We start from the raw sequence: 18,166 nt of genomic DNA, 5'->3' as shown, positions 1-18,166 counted from the left end.
AGAAATTAATGGGCATTATCAATAAAAATACTTATAGGGAACAGCAGGCTCTTTTTTTCAACAACGGGCAACATTTTTACCATTTCACAATTCAATGAAAGAAGTAGAGAATTAATTATAAGAGCTTACTGTGCTTATTGTCTATTGGACTTGGCTCTGGTGCCGTTTAGTATTTTTGTCAATGAATTAGAAAAAGTTGTAGATGGTTTGCTCAACATACTTTCAGATGACATAAAACTGGGAAAGATATGTAACTCACTGGATAACAGAGCCAGAATCCAAAAGGCTCTTGACTGCCTAGAACACTGAGTTAAATCTAATAAGATGACATTCAATGTGGATAAATGTAAAGTTTTGTATTGGGGTATGAAAAAAACCCACAAAAACTTCACAAGCACAAGATGAAGGAAGAATGGTTAGATAGCAGTTGTTCTGAAAGCCATTTAGGGGATTTATGTTGAAGTATGATGTGACAGAGAAAAAAAATCTAATTCAATCTTAAGCTTCATGAAAAAGGGCACAGCTTCCAGGAACAGAAAGACGATTGTCCCATTCTACTCTATCCTTATCAGGCCTCATCTCGAGTAATACGTTAAGTTTTGGGAACCATGGTTTAACCAGGATATTAATAAACTGAAGAGTGTCCAGAGGGCAACCAGGAAAATGAAGGGCCTTGAGTCAATGTCACATGTCACCTGCTTGAAGGAATTGGACATCTTTAGCCTGGGCAAGAGAAGACTCAGGGGACATGATAAGAGTTCTTCAAGTATGTGAAGGAATGAGGAACAATGGGATGGATGCTGTGAAGGAAAAACTTCCAAATAATTAAAGCTGTCAAAAAGTGAAATAATCTGTTTCATGAGGTAGACTCTTTTCCCTAGAGGTCTTCAAGCATAGGCTGATAAAATCACTTGTCAGGTATGTTAGAGTAGGGAATCACTTTGTATATGGGTCAGACTATGCGGCCAACAGAGGTCACTTTTACCTCTCTAACTATAAGATTCAGTGATTGTTGGCAGCAACTCCCAAATTAATATAATCAGAGATCTATTTGAATATTTGAGGGAGAGATTAAACTTTTCAGAAATATAAATTGCTTAGAATAGTTTTTCTGGCGTTTTAATAAAACATTCCTGATTGCTTTGAAAAACATATGTATGAACTATATATAACACATCCTAACTATGCAGTCTCCCCGAATATTTGCTATCATTAGTACTGGAATCTAGAACACATAAAACAATGGATAAAAGACAATCTAATTCTGCCCCTATTCCAAGCTCCCTCAATCTTAAATGGGATTACTCTCTATTTAGAAAAGAGAATCACAAAACCTGGAAGCCTTTGTGAACTCTTATTGTAGTTTCAGGCGAATGCTTAAAGGAGTACAACAAACTAATTTCTTTCAGGACAGAAGTAGGCAAGCCAAGAATAATTCCACTCAATGATAATTTCTGATTCAAAAATTTCTGCTAAAACCTTTGAAAAGTACCTTGTCCCCCATCCAATGGCCTGGTTTAATTTAGAAAAAAGCACCATCCATAACCAAGCCTAAATATCCTTGATAGAGCAAAAGACCACCAACATTGCAGGATATGTTAATGTTGTTTTGTGGCTGTTGCTGTTTTACAAGAAATCTGTATATAACTTTGACTAATTGATTTAAGTTTAAAGCAAAAACTTAATTTGCCCTGATTTATTACTATATTGCTATTTTATTGCTTCGATGGCTCTAACGGAACAAAAATTCAATTCTAAATGTCAAACTACATTACAATATTTATTTGGATGGTGCTTATCTGGAAAATTCAACACAATTTCAGCTTTAGAAATGCTAAATATATAAAATTTGTTACTTACATCACAATAATATCAGTAGCCTACATTATAGCCCTAATAATATTGTCACCCGTGTTTCCTTTATTACAAGGAACTAATATGGGAGGAATTTTCTCATGCTTAACATTACACTAACCCCATAATTCTATACTCTGAGTGATTTTGAAATTTTTCTAAATTATATTAGTCTAGTAAGTTACTAATGTTACTATTGTAAAGATCATGTCACACCAACAACATGTGTAGGATTAGTGATGAAGAATAATGACCTCATGACAGAGAAGCGATTGAACTGAGTATGCAGAATAAAACACATTTTTGGACATTGCCAATGTGGGAAACTGTTTCGCTTGACTGTGAATATTTGTTTCAAGGATGGTTTTTTTTTCATCTTTTCTTCAGTGAGGGAGAGAGAGAAAATGTCATGAATTGAAAAAAATAAGATTTAACTTAAAAATAAATATCATGTCCTTTGTTTTACTCTATTTACAAATGTATATGGTTTCATAAAACTAAGAACAGGACAAAAGCCATAAAAATGAATTTTCAAATATTATTAACAACTGGGGCTTACCTAACTGGATGAATTGAGGCTCACTTTTCACACCAGATCCTGCTCCTGTACTGGCTGCTACTTCTACACTGTATCGAACACCAGGAACTAGAGATGGAATGATTACAGAAAAGGTAGAACCATCCACTGTCTTGTTTATGTGGTATCGACTTTCATTGCCCAGGCACCAAACCTGTAGGAATATAATAAGTGTCAAGTCAGTAAAATTTCTCAATCTGTGCAGATATCAGCAAGGTAAAGAATTCTCAAAAGGAGATGTGGTCCAGTCTTTCAACACTTAATCTAATATATGAGAACAGCATCACTGCTTGCTTTAAGATACTTATGGACTGAATGAGCATCATGTGTCATAGCTCCCCACTTCAAGTGACATAAACACTACCAAGTCATTTCTTCTCTCCTTGAGTGTCAAGTTCTTAAATGTAAAACGAATAGGGTAAAATAGAAAACTTCTAAGATCACCTTCCAACTCTAAACACCACACAATATTTAAATATATGCACGCATATACATGTATGTATATACACACGTACGTATGTAGTGCTAGAAGGTGGTCATAGAGGCTATACACACATATACATGTGTATATACACACAATGCATACAGACTATACACATTCACATGTGCATATCTCTACACACATATACATGTATATGCATGTACACATGTGTTGAAACCTAGGACTATTAGTGATGATGGTACTGATGGTGACAGTGGTGGCAATGGTTCAGACACTGGCCTCCCAAGATCATTATGAGATGCAAATCTTTGTATTGAGGATGATATTACTAATGGATGCTTTCCATTAAATTATAACATCCCTTTTTGCAACAGCTGTGACTTCATCTTTGTGGACAGTCCTCTTCAACCCTTACTGGTGAGTTTCACGCTAGTTATCTGGTAAATGGAATTTGTGATCTTGGCAGATGACAGGCAAACACTGTTATTGTACCTCCCTTCCAAGCCCTGTAACCCTGCTAGTACCTGTCAGGGCCTGTGCTCTTCAGGCATGGTATTCAAGAACATAGGGTCACTTCCAATGCCATGATGAACCATTTGAACAGGACTTTATCAGAAAAAGCCACTTCTACATGTACTAAATTTAACTGAACCAGTTAAAACCAACAATCTGAAATAAGTATGTTTAATACCACTAACATAGATTTCAATGAAAAAGATGTTAAATGTAGTGACCATGAAACAGTAATCATTCTAAGACCTTTATCTAGCCTCTGCTACATATAGATGAATTAGCAGTAACAGAATGTTACCACCACTGGACTTCAAATTATATAGGGGCATAACTTTAGCTACCAAAAGCACAAACAAATTCACAAGAACTAAACAGGTAAGAGATGTGTTTGGTGAAAAAAGCATATTTACAGCTAAAAAAAAATTCTTGCACATTTGCAAATAAAGTTTGGCATTAACATCTGAATCAGAAAATTATATGAGTATTATAAGTTTCAGAAATTTACTGAGGTTTGGATTTCAATAATTAAATTGCATTTAGTTCTTTTGTTTGTTTTTAAAAAATGCCCCAAAATGTTGACATGTTTTTTAATGATACTACGATTTGGTTTCAAGGAAAAGAAAATTATCATGTGAAGAGCTTCGTACTGAACATAACGGAATCTGAAGTGGTAAAAAATTCTTTGTGTTTTCTGGCATATATACATATGCATAGCTTAATGCATGCTGCTGTCTGAAATAAGTGGATGAACTAGAATCCACCATTACCTGTATAATATCTTTCAAAAAAAGATCATTTGGTCTTCCAAAGTTAACACTTTCTTAATGTACTTTGAATGCATAAATCTAGCTCTTTATTTCAAGGTCTGACTCATTTAAAATAAAGACCTCTTTGTGAATATTTTTTCCAATTACGTTACACAGTCGAAACTAAGCCATAAACTGATTTTATACCAATCAGAATCTGAAAGGCACTTTATTATTTTAAATTGACCATGAAGTTAAGAGATCTCTACCCTTTTGCATTTCCTTGGTGGGGGGAAGAAGGAAGAAGGGCTAAATTACACTATTTTACTTGAGAGCTGAGACATCATCTCACTTTAAATCTTTAAAAAAAAATTTTTTTCTTCCTTGCTAAGAGAAAATGAGATTATTAAAGTACCATTTTCTATCGACTGAACCATAGCATCTTGCCCCTGAACAGCCTGGAAATAAACTTGAAAAGTGTGAATATGCACTTAAAAGCAGAGATTCTGAACCTCTTTTTATTCCATTATTTAACACTTCCCTACTTGACTCTCTATCATACTCCCCACAGAGACCATTACTTCGCAGAGAAAAAAGAAACCATTCACCATGACTTCTTTCTATCCTACTCTACATCTCAAAATCCTTGAAATCATCTTTCATTCTTTTCTCTTTTACTCTAATCTTAGATGAAGAAATGGGCCTACTCCTCACCAAGGGTAATTTCTCTGTATTTATATACCCTCTTGTATTCTCTGGCAGATTACCCCTGAAATTACTGATCAAGCCATTGACAAGTATTATCATGTGCTTAGTCTTCAACAACGACCACAATAATGCAAAGGAAAACAATTTTGAAAGACTTCAGAACTCTGATCAATGCAGTGATCAATCATGACTACAGAAGACTGAAGATGAAGTATATTTCCCACCTCTTAGACCTATGGACAAGAGGGGCAAAATGAGATGTGTTGTCATAGAAAATAATATGTTGATTGGTTTGGCTTCACTATATTTGTTGCAAAGGGCATTGCTAGAGGAGGACTTGGTAGACAGAGATAGGAATGCAAATAAAAGAATTAAGCATCAATGAAACAAAATGTACAACGAAAACAGAAGAAGAAAGCTTAGACGGGGCAAGAAAACCACGGATGTTTTGTTATTATCATGTTATACTTAATACACTTTAAAAAAAGATACACTATGTTAATATTCAGTTTTATATATAATCTGAATTCGATGTTTTGTCTAGTGAAATATATATGCTTGTGGACGTTAAGGTCATAATAAATATTTTAAAATAAATGGAAAAAGTTATATCTTCTTGCAAATCCCCGCTCAATTGCCCTATCTTCAGAACAGATCAATGCCCTAGATACATTTGGGTTTCCTACCAAGGCCTTTCTTTTATTTCAATTCAGGTGATAATTAAAGCTCTGAAGTAATAATTCTCACATTAAATAAGAAAATAGTCACAGACTCTAATGTCTTCTCATTTCCCTTTTCAAAAGGTGTTCCTAGGGCTCAGGGTGGTTTGTAAGTTACAAACAAATTTAGGGAGGGGGGGCGCTGTAAAGATAAGGGCATTCAGTGAATCTCTATAATGAATCAAAAGTGACTCTTGTATTGTGCAATGATAACAGAGGTCACAGAGCTGAAAGAGACTTTACAAAAGATAAAGAAACCAACTTTTCCTAACTTAGTCCAAGTGATTATTTTAAAGAATGAAGTCCTTGAAATTCTGAATTATCAAAGATTCTATTATTTTTGGTCTACTTCATTTATTGAAGCAGATAAATGTATTAATATGTTTTTTAAGATTTAAAAAAATAGAAGTTTAAACAAGAAGATATTAATTGCAGATTGCTAGAGGAATCCAAATATAGGTGAATAATAACAACATTCATCTGAAGGAACAATTAATTAATCATAAATCTCAGGGGAAATAAGGCATACTAGGGTTTTAGTTATGGCTCTAGAATTTCCTAGTTGCATGACTCTGGGTAAGTCACTTAATTTCTTTTGTTATCTGTAAATTGAGAAGATTAGGTAATTTTAAAAGTTCTTTCCAGGTCTAAATTTTTACTAATCTATTATTTTCTACTGATTAATATTTTCTGATTTTCCATTTCAATCATTATTGCAAATCTGTACTTTTTTTTTTTTTTGCAAATCTGCACTCTTAAAAACATTTACTAAATGTATAAATTATAAATATAGGTCTTAGAGGTCACCTAATTAAATTACTTTATTTTAAAGATGAGGAAACTGAGGCCTAAAGAAGGGAGATGAAATTCCCAAGATCAAATATGTAATAAGTGGCAGAATAATGATCCTAGATCCTATGATTCTAGAACCATCTCTCTTTTAAAGTTGTTGATTTTGAAAGACAAAAATTAATTTTAGTTAAATCTATCTTAAATGTTGGGAAATTCATCATATATAAAAGTAATTCATGTAATAGAAAATGTTAGTCACAGCATGCTTTTACCTCAAAGTGCAATTTAGTTTTTAGAATATTGTTTTAAGAAAAATGTCATTATTTTAAATAATTTTCTTTTAAAAAAAATCTACAATGCAGAGCTAAGGATTACTCATAATTTATAAGCTTAGATGACTATAATCCTGGGATGATAGTGTCCACAAAAGAAATTGAGAAATTTGGAAGAGGGAGAGATTTTTAAGGAAAGATAATCAATCTTTATTTTACATATAACAGTTACATCTATGAAATTTGATTCCTTCTTCTGTTTTGCAAATCCATAGACTCTCCCTTTCAAAAACATCTTTTTTTGGGGGGGAAGGATCTGTGATTTTCAATTAATTGACCTTTAATAATTTCATAGTGTAATCTCTATACAGAATTACTGAGTAAATGTGAAACTTCATTTCATATGTATTTTTTGTACCAGCAGATGGAGCCAAGTATCCACAAACAAATTAATCAGCTTTTCTGTCTCTTTTGGTGAATAAATCTATGTTACCTTATACTCTTGGACCATTCCATTTTGGGTATCTTCTGGGGGTGGCTGCCAAGTTACTAGAATTGCAGTTCCATTTCCATCATTCTTTGATATTGTGACACTCTGAGGTGGAGCACTTGGTGCTGTTCAGTAATAATAAAAAAAATTATGTGTGTGTATGTGTCTGTATACGTGCATACACATATGTGCACATACAGTTTCTTTAAGAATATTTAAAAACCAAATCCCCAATTATTGAAACACATAGAGTCTGTAAGGATATAAAAATCATCTCATCTCTCATTAAGCTTTAAATCTATTCACTTGTGTCTAGACATTGTTCAAATTGTTCATGGCTTGTCAGCCTTTAAAGAAGGTTATAATGTGACTTATAGAATCTGGTTTCCTTAACCATGCCCATTTTAGTTTCCCCTGACCAAATCAAATTATTTTCCCAAAGAAGTCAGGCCAAATTCACACTTCCTCTCCCTGGATGCCCTTTTCATTCTCCTAGCAAAAGATACAGATATTCCAGATTACACAACAGACCAGAAGTCTAATGCCTCACTGACTTATAGTCCAAATCAACTCTTACTAATAATTAGGCAAAAGGATAAATATAATTTTAAAATACAAAGAAAACATTTTATATTTTAAAACATATTTCTGTGGTACAAATCTTTTCCCCTTTCACTAAAACAATAATGTCCAAATCTTTTCACTTGAGTGTTCATCAAATTTTTATCCATTTTCCATTTTCCTGCTTTCATATTTTTTCAGGTATGTTTTAGTCTTTGAATGAAAGGAGGTCTCTCACAGTTATTAGAACTTTAGTTTGTTAGTCTCCTCAAGAAGTCATTGATGTTTCTATTATGAAGTGATGCCTAAGTATTATCCAAAAATTTTCAGAACTTACATTCAAACTTCATGCAAAAAAAATTTTAGGATGTGAGAAAAAAAGACTGATATTTTAACAATTTAAAAAAAAAATTCAAAGTCTTTAATCAATTTGGAAACATCTTCATGATAAAGGAAAAATAAAAGAATTAAAACATTTTACTAGAAATTAAGTAAGCTGTTATTCTTATACAAGATTCACTCAAAACAAGATAGAATAGATGAAGAGGGCTTAATTGTATTTTTTTAAAAAGCAAATATATCCTAAAATGTAGTTAGTGACATTTGGATGTGCTATATTCAAATATCCTTTCTATATGACATTTTTATACAACATTTCTATGTATTTATCATATATGTTCATGTGTATGCAAACTTCACTAATTTCATTCATCACCATGGAATTTTATTTTTCTCTGAGCCATTTAAACTTTCCCAATTTAATGTAATTTAATTAAATAAAACTGTTCAATGGTATGATCAACTTAAAAAAAGTACTTTTCTTTAATTTCATTAAAGTAACAATACCTAATGAACATACCATAACAACAAATAATAAAAAAAAAAACAACTATACTTGCCTTCTTCCAGGGTTTTTGCAAATTTGATTTCACTATCTGCTCCTTGAAACTCATTAAAGAAAGGCCGAGCCTTAATTTCATAGTTTACTCCCTTTCTGAGTTCTGGGATAATGATGCTATTTTTTGTTGGAGTTCGAACTTCAAAAATTAGCCACTCAGAGTCTCCATGGTTAGCACCAGAAGGCCTATAGAGAATTTTATATCCTTGAATGTACTGAGATTGTTGGTCCACCTATAAAAAGTATAAAAACATTAATTAGTATTATGTTCTTTTCCAGTGAAATATAGATCAAGCTTTCATGTTGCAAAAAAGAAAAGAATCTGAAATCAGAGTTCAACCAAATTGCTATATTTTCTATAAAGAAGATGTTTAAAAAAAAGAAAGAAAAAGGAAAAAAGAATGGAATTCTACATGGATTTTGTTTAAAACTTTGAAAGGGATAAGGACTGGACCATTATTTATTGACACCTGAGACATTCTCTTTCCTCCTCCAATGAGTCTGTGCCTGGTTCACTCATAGTTTTTCATTCCTCCTCACAGCCTGCCCTCATATGAGGGAGCTTCAATATACACTTAACCTCTTAACTACCCTAACTTTCTCTCAATCTATTCAATTCCCTACTCCTCCACTCCACTTCAGCTACAAACAGAAAGGGTCATACCTTTGATATTTCATCCACAAGAGTTTCACCTCCACATTCATAAACTTCAAAGTTCCTTTATCTGATTATAATCTTTTATGATTTCATTTTTCCCCATGCCTTATGATAACTAGTCTGAGCTCTTCATTCTCAATATGATCTCTAATCCCTTCAACCGTCAGCTCTTTAACAAACCATTATCTACAGCTAACCAGCTACATTATCTAACCAGTTACATTCTTCTCCTAGATTCCCTTTCTCAACACCTTGGTGAATTATTTCATCTATTCTCTACACTTGAATCCCTTGCCCCCTCACCCTATCACTGACCAAGTCTCCTTCACTGCTATTCACATGTTGTTGAATGCGGCTATAGAAAAACATGAAACCATGCTAACTAGGTCTACAACAAATTTGTTACAAAATCTCAACCAGGCACTCACCGCAGCAAGAAGTCCTTCTATACCTTCCTAAGTGATCTACTATCCCAAACTTTTAAATTCCTTCTCAAGCTTCCCACATCACCCTTCCCCTAACCCATTCAACTGAGGACCTTGTCTCCTATTTCACTGAAAAAATTGTGGCCATTCACCAAGAATTCACCACCATTCACCCTTCACTCTTCTCACTTCCTCATCTCATACCACTCAGACATCTTCTCTCACTATCTCCCACTTTACCCTTATCTCACATGAAGTGGCTCAGGCAAATTAATCAGCATGCACCCAGGATCTCCTCTATTCCCATCTTCTACAATTGATTGCCTCTTTTATTATCCCTACTCTTTGTGTAGTTTTCAAATTTTCCCTATCTGCTGGCTCCTTTCCTGCTGCCTAAAAACTCATCTATCTCCTATAACCTCACTATTTCTCTCCTTTCCTTCTCAGCTAATCTCTTTAAGAAAGCACTATAGATTAAATGCCTCCATTTCCTCTTGTCTCACTTGCTTCTAAACCCTTTGTAATTTAAGTGAAACTTCTATTTGCAAAGTTACCAATGATCTCTTACTTGACAAATTTTATGTCTTTTTCTCAGTCCTCATCCTTCTTGACTTTTCTGCAGCCTTAGTGAAACATACTCTTATGCTAGATCTTCTCTTCTCTCAAGGTGTTTATGACACTGCTCATCCTGACTCTCATTTTACATCTCTGACTACTCCTCCTCACTCTCTTTTCCAGTATCTTCATTTGGTTTATGCTACCTAATCACAGGCATCCCCCTCAAAACCCTGCCCCAAGTTTTCTTCTCCTGTCTCTTCATTACTTCACTTGATCTCTTCAATTCCCAAGGGATTCAATTATCATTTTAACTCAGATGATTGCCAAATCTATATATCCAGCCCTAACTTCTCTATTACACTGCAATTTCACATCATGAACTATTTTTTGAATAATCTCAAATTGGATGTCCTAAATTTCAAACTCAATCTGTCCAAAATGGAATTTATTACGTTTTGTCTTCAAACCCCTCCCCTGTTTGAACTTCCCTATCTGAAGGTCCCACCATCCTCCCAATTGCCAGGCTCATAACCTTGGCATCATACATGACTCCACACTCACATTTACCCCACATATCCTATCTTTTATCAAGCCTTGTCATTTCTATCTTCATTACATCTCTGGTATATATTTCCTTCCTTTACTCACATAGCCTCCTCCCCGGTACAGGGAGCTGCTACCAAATTAAGGTTTGATTATACCACCTCTCAATTCAAGAAACAGTAAGAGATCCTCACTATCTCTAAGATTCCACATTTTTAAACTTTATTTTCCTCCATATGCTCTAACTAGCCTACTTACTGTTCCTCACACATGACATTCCATCTCCCATGCCATTCCTTTCTACCACTGGCAGTTCTCATCCCTGGAATGCTCTCCTTCCTCCCCTCTGCTTCCTGGCTTACTTCCAGGCTTGGGTTCAATTCCAATTTCTACCAGAGTCTGTTCTTTCCCACCCTGTTGCCCTCCCCAACCTCTTCCAATGTTACCGTCCTTCCTTTGAGATTACCTGTCATACACTTTTATATGTTTCTTGTACATACAAATTTGTCTGGATGTTGTCTCCTTCACAAGAACAAGGCAAAGGGCTCTTTTTTTTTTTGTTTATTTATCCCCATTGCTTATCAACTGGCACATAGTACTTGTTAACTGAAGGACCTGTGATTTCACTGGTATAGTGAATTTACGGATAAGAAAACACCTTCAACCAAAGCAAGTCAATACTTTCTTGTAATGTAAGAGTTTGGGGACTAAACAGTTATACACAGTGGTAAAGAACTGGACATTGAGGGAATGCCCACCAATTGGGGAATGGCTCAACAAATTGTTCTATATGAATGTGATAGATTATTACTGTGCTATAAGAAATGATGAGGGGGATGGTTTCAGAAAAACCTGGGGAAAGTTAAATGAACTGTTGCAAAGTGAAGTAAGCAGAATCATTAGAACATTGTACACAGTAATAGTAATATCTTTAAAGATGATCAACTGTGAAAGACTTAACTACTATGATCAAAACAGTGGTCCAGGACAATTCCAAAGGAATCCTGACGAAAAATACTACCACATTCAGAGACAGAACTGATAACTCTGAGTGTAGACCCAAGCATAATTTTTTTCACTTTTTGCTTCCCCCCACCCATTTTTTCGGCAACATGGCTAATGTAGAAATGTTTTGCATGCCTCCACATGTATAATGGGTATTGTAATGCTTGCATTCTCAGTGAGCAAGGGAGGAGCTGAGAGAGGAAGAGAATTTGGAAATCAAAATTTTAAAAATAAATAAAAGTAAGAAAAAAAATTGAAAGTTTCATGATAATTTTGTTATATATTCAAAAGGAATAGCAAGTTGTACATAATAGATTTGAAGTGTCATGTGCAATCATCTTTACCCTCCTATTCTATTAGGTTATGAAAATGCTTGTTTTCAAGTTCAGAATAAAATAAATTTAAAAATTTTAAAAAGAAAAAATAAATATCAAAAAACCCAAAAACAAATAAACAAAAAAGTCTTTGGATTACAGTCTATGGCACTGAGAAGGTAAACAACTTGCCCAGGATCACATAACCAGTATATGTCATGGGGGGGACCTTGAATCCAGGCTGTCTTGGTTTGTTTGGAACAATGTGTATGCAAAATTACTATTTTACCCCTCAAGATTATTTCTTAATCAATGACAAGGACACATTCTTTTTAATCTAAGGCACATGCAACAATGACAAAGCTGGGGGAATGAAGGATATAAGTTAAAAGTATTATCTTGTTTGTGTTGAAAATAAAGCCAAAAATCTTTGTCAAGATTTTATAAATATATCTGGAATAACCATCCTCAGAGGTGGCATCTTCAGGGTTAATCTTTTAGGAAAGTTCATTCTCAAACAGTTAAAGTTTACTGTTGCAACAAACTACGAAACAATCAACAAATTTCTACTCTGTCTGAAGTTATCATGTGTCATTCCATGAGCATCTAGGTAGTATAACAACTAGAGCCCTGGGCGTGGAATCAGGAAGACACATCTTCATGAGTTCAAATCCAGCCTCAGACACTTATCAGCTGTGTGACTCTGGGCAAGTCAATTGACCCTGTTTGTCTCAGTTCCTGATCTGTAAAATAAGCTGGAGGAGGAAATGGGAAACCACTCTGCCAAGAACACCCCAAAATCAGATCATGAGGAGATGGATACAGTTGGAACAAGAAGAACATTAATAATCATCTTATGGGACTACGTAAACCCATTATATAATCAAGTTATTATTAGCAATAGACTGAATTTTTTAAAGCTTTTTTAAGTATGAGAATTTCCCCATATTACTTCATAATGAATCAGTCTATTTTATACAGCTTTCAAATGAGGCTCAAAAAACTGAAAAGAAAAGAAATAATTACCGTCCAATGAACTTCAATTGAAGAAGAAGAAAGGATGGTAGGATTATGAAGGTGCAAAACAACATTTCCCAGTTCTCTCTGGACCTGCTTGTGATCCACACCTTGACTTGTTGGGGGAATATCTGTAAACAAGTCAAGAACACTGCCTTAAACATAGTATTAACTTGCAAAAATCTAAAACCGATCAATCAATTTGGTTCCAGTAATTCTTAAACTTCCAGAATTACTGTGCCCACTTTTTATGTAGAGCCAATTTGTGAAATATACCTAGGAATCAAATGAAAACAAATTTACCATTTTATTAGGGTACGGTGCAGGGGAATGGGGATCTGCTAGAAAGGGAATATAATGGGGATATGAGAAGAAAGAGAAAGAGCAAGGAACAAAAATAATAATGGCAAATAGAAGCAGTAACAACTCCTCCCACCATGTGACTCTTACTGCCCCTGCTGAGAAAGAGCAACCTCTTGCTCTAGTCTCCAAGTATTTATTAAAATTAATATACTATATTAACAGGAATATGAATAAGAAATAGTAATAGCATCAGATACTAGAACAACAACAAAGTATATGCTTTCCTTCAGAAGTAGTCATATATATCACAAGTCTTAAAAGAAGAAAAACCCTTTTTCCACGGTACATCATAACTTCTATCACAAAAGAAAGGCAGAGTAAAGAAAACCTAAGATTAGATAACTGAAAACTGATTATGTATAGTCTGTTCTATTGAAGATTTCACTCCAATTTATTAATTATGTTACAGAAAAAATAAACTCAACAGACATCTCCTAACCTCAAAAATATATTTCTGAAGACAAATCAAAAGGACATTAGGAACCATATTGCTGCTATCATTCCTTCTTTATAATTTTTTGACCACAGTTCAAATCATTAATTAAGTCTTACTTTGAACTGTCTTTATAAACCCTGAGTTTAAATTAACACAGAATCTCATATAGTCTTTTTTGCATTTTTTTAAGAAGTTGGAAGGGGAAAGAGTTTTAAATAGTATTTTTCTGAGACAAAGGAAGAACAAAGCATGAGAGGGACTAATCAGCACATAAACTGATGACAGGCAAAAGAAAATATAACAAGATAGTTTTGGGAAGCAGGGACAGGAAAGTCTCCTTTGGAAATATTTGTCAGGAGATTTTGGGGAGAGAGGGTAGGGGAATCTGATTTTCCCAAATCAAATTTATAAAAATTGAACAAAAAATTATATTTTTTATTCATTATGCCTTATTATGTAGATATCAAAGGAAAAGTATACCTTGCTTAATCTTCCAAGATATGGATGTTTTCAATAGCTATATTACTCAAGTAAACTTTCCCCCATTATTCTAAGATGCATATGCTTGGGGGGCTAGAAAGACATTGGGGGGGGCAGAGGGGCAAAATGTGGCAGGAGAGTAGAATATATAATTTCATCCAGTTATAAAACTCAAAACATTAAAAAAATGTCCTCTTATATATACACCAAGCCTTAGAGTCAGGAAGATCTAGGTTCAAGTACTACTTTTCACACATGCTGGCTGTGTGACCCCAGCCAAGTCATTTAACCTCATAGTAGCCAAAGTGTCAACCTGAATTGTTGGATAAATATGTTTTTATCAATGAAATGATTTTTTTAATATCACTAATGCTGATGTTTACATAGTACTTTTAAAGTTTGCAAGGTACTTTATAGATATTACCTCATGTGGTCCTCACAATAACCCAGGTATTAATATAAATCTTATAAATGAAGAAACTGAGGCTCAGAGAGATTAATGATTTGGTTCAATGTCACTGGGCTTGGAGCTGTCAGAAAGCACATTCAAATTCAGGTCCTACGCTCAAAACAAGCTCTTGATTCTCAGAACCTGGCACCCTTTGCATTGTTATTAAAGTGAATTCTCTTATAATTCCATCCTAGAAAAGTTTCTGTCCTTTTAGAAATAGTTTCAAAATGCAAGAAAACACTTTCTACTTCGACTTTATCCCAGGTTCTAATTTTATACCTGGGTGCCATTTACTAACTAGCTAATTTCTTCGCAAGGATTACCTGATCCTTCTTGCCCAAGATGATCAGCAGATTAAGAGTCTAAAATATTATTTCAGATGTAAGAAGAAAAGGTACGTTATAAGCTTTTTAGACTAACAATAGAATAAAGATAAACTTAGTAGAGACTGGTCAAAATGGCAAAGCAGCAGGAAGAATTACAACCAAGATCTCCCATACAACCACTCTATAAAGATCTAGAAAATGCACAAGAAAAGAGTCCTGATTGGAAAATCCAAGGAAAAAAACAGTTATTTTTCAACCTAGTTCTACATAGGGAGATAGAGAGATATGTGGATATTGAGGACAGGGTCTAAATGCCATGCATAACCTTGTAGAATGGGGACTGAATGAAGGCTTGTCCACTGTTGTATGCCATGGTAGGAAGAGTTTCCAAACTTGAACACAGAAGCCTAACTTTATGCAAAAAGTAGGAACAGGTGTTAATAGCAGTTCTATCACTAACTACCCAGTGCTGTGTCATCACTTCAGTGTGGGCTGAGGAGAGGACCTACATGTAGTAGTCATAGTCATAGCAAGGAGTGGTTACAAGCCTTAGTCTGTGTACTAAATGAGGAACATGTACAGAAGCAAGAAGCAGCTGCATGGCTCTCACCCTAGGAGCAAAGCAGAACAGTGTCACACAGTTCTAACCCTCCAGCCCAGTCTGAAGCCTACAGAGGAATAACCTAGGCAGGAAGCCAGCCCAGACTAAAGGAGGGTCTACAGTTCTGCCACTCTGAACTAGCAGAGTTTTCTATCTGGAAAACAGTTGTTGAGTCCAGCAACAGTCTATCTAGTGGCAAATCAACAGGCATGTGGTTCAGATCCAAACCCAGAAATATGCAGAGCTCAGACCAGAAGTATGTCAATCACATTTTGCCCAGAATAAAAGCATTTTAGGAGCATTAAAAGATTATCAGTCCCCAGCCTGAGTAGTCCCTAAAATCCTAGATTAATGCAATACTTGATATCCCACAAAAGTAGCAGCAAGACTCAAGAAGACACAAGCATGGCCTAAATATTCTCTACAGAGATGTAAAGAACTGGACTCTAATATAAAGTCTGAAGTAAGGAAGTAGGATGTAAGAAAGGATAAACAAATAAACATAAATAGAATTCTAACATAAAGAGCTATTAGGGTGATAGGGATGCACAAGACACAAGCCCAGAAGAGAATGACTCCAAAACATTTATTTATAAGCAAAGACTCAAGATAAAACAGCCTGACTACAGGTTCAGTAAGAATTTCTGGAAAAGATGAAATGAGAATTGTTAAATTGTTAAAGTGTTTTTGTAAATGAATGAAAGCTCTAAAGTAAAACTTAGAAAGAAAGGAGAGCTATGGAATACAGAATTAGAAAGAGAATTAACAGCCTGGAAGAAGAGGTCCAAACCTTATCCAGGAAACAAACTCTGAAAATTGGAATAGACCAAACAGAAACTAATGATTTCATGACAGAACAAGAAATTTTAAAATAAATCAAAAGACTAAAAAAAACACACAGAAAAAGTATATCTCATAGAAAAAATAACTGCCATGGAAACCATAATCTAGGAATCTAGAAATCATTAGACAACCTGAAAGTCCCATCGGGGGAAGAAAACATAGGCATCATATTTCAAGTGATTATGAAAGAAAACTATCCAGATCATTAGAAACCAAGGACAAGTTAGAAACAGAAAGAATCTAGCAGTCTTCACCTGAAAGAAACCCCCACATGAAAACTCCCAGGAACATAACGGCCAAAATCTAATGTCCAGGGCCAAGAAAAAAAAATACTATAAGAAGTCAAAACAATTCAAGTACAGAACTACAAGATCATGTGTTTGCAGCCACTATTATAATGGAGTATATATAGCCTATAACACAATATTCCAGAAGACAAAATGTACAGGCTTAGAACTAAGAGCTTCCTGATGAAAACAGAACTGCATAGAAACTTTTAAATACAAACACAGGAGTCAAGAGAATCATAATAAACTAAAAATAACTAAAAGCAAGTAATCATAAAGGACTAAATAAAGATAAATTGTATATATTCTAATAGGGGGAGATAATATGTGCATGTTTATGTTTCATATATGTGTATATATGAAACATATACATATATATATATGGAGAGAGACAGACAGAGATAGAGACAGAGAGAAAGAGAGCTTAATAAGACAGACTTATTAGCTTAAAAGATTGTGAACTCCTTGACAGCATGGATTGTTTTTTGTTTGTTTTTATCTTTGTTTCCCCAGTGCCTGACACATAGTAAGTGCTTAATAAATATGAGTTTACTAAGAGGAAGCCTGAGAAAAATTATAACACATAATCATGGTACACACGTTGAAAACTATACAAACAAGGAAGAAGAGGTGGGAGAGCAGATGATAGTGATTCCTCATTCCCATCTAAATTAGCCAAAGGAGGGAAGAGGGAAGAAAACACAGATTTGAGAGCATATATTTCATTCAATGCAGAAACAGGAAGAGAAGGCGAGGAGGAGAGAGGAAGGAATAAGAGGAAGGGCAGATTAAAGGAGGAATTAGCTCTAAGCAAAACAAACTCTAACTAAGGATGGTAGATCAAGAATTATGATTGAAAATGAAAGAAAAGGATAAAAAGCTGTGATTGTGCTCTAGGCAAGGGAAAGAGAAGAGTTAGAAAAGGAAGCCAAAGTAGACTGCAAGAAGTTTAAAGCACTGGTACTAGGCAGAATCCTCCACTCTCACTATTGCCTTCTCTATAAAGAAAGAGTGGGAAACAAGGAGAAAGAAAGGTATAAAGAGATAGGAGAGGGAAATGCATGATTAATGATCATTGCTGTAAATGCTTACAGGATGAACTCATTCACAGAACGGAAGAGGATAACAGACTGGATTAGAAAGCAGAATCCAACAATATATGTTTATAAGAAACACAGTCAAAGACAGATTCAGAGTTAAAATAAGGGCTTGTAACAAAATCTAGTATGCTTCAGCTGAAGCAGAAAAGGCAGAGTTGGCAAACATGATCTTAGACAAGGCAACAAC

At 34.6% G+C, this 18,166-nt stretch overlaps 1 protein-coding gene across 3 annotated transcripts in view; it reads right to left on the bottom strand.

Annotated features, from left to right (window-relative positions):
- ROBO1 (roundabout guidance receptor 1) overlaps positions 1–18,166 on the bottom strand; it is a 449,796-nt gene that overhangs the window by 65,034 nt on the left and 366,596 nt on the right. For all 3 annotated transcript variants that reach the window (XM_027874166.1, XM_027874168.1, XM_027874167.1), the window contains exons 14-17: positions 13,102–13,223; positions 8,574–8,805; positions 7,117–7,238; positions 2,414–2,585 (exon numbers count right to left, since the gene is read on the bottom strand). In XM_027874166.1, the coding sequence (XP_027729967.1) occupies positions 2,414–2,585; positions 7,117–7,238; positions 8,574–8,805; positions 13,102–13,223 (648 nt within the window). The remainder of the gene's footprint in view (positions 1–2,413; positions 2,586–7,116; positions 7,239–8,573; positions 8,806–13,101; positions 13,224–18,166) is intronic.

The sequence above is a fragment of the Vombatus ursinus genome, unplaced genomic scaffold (assembly GCF_900497805.2).
Source record: "Vombatus ursinus unplaced genomic scaffold, bare-nosed wombat genome assembly UNPS02014805.1, whole genome shotgun sequence".
Classification (NCBI taxonomy): Eukaryota; Metazoa; Chordata; class Mammalia; order Diprotodontia; family Vombatidae; genus Vombatus; species Vombatus ursinus.
This window is presented reverse-complemented; position numbering and strand designations above follow the sequence as displayed.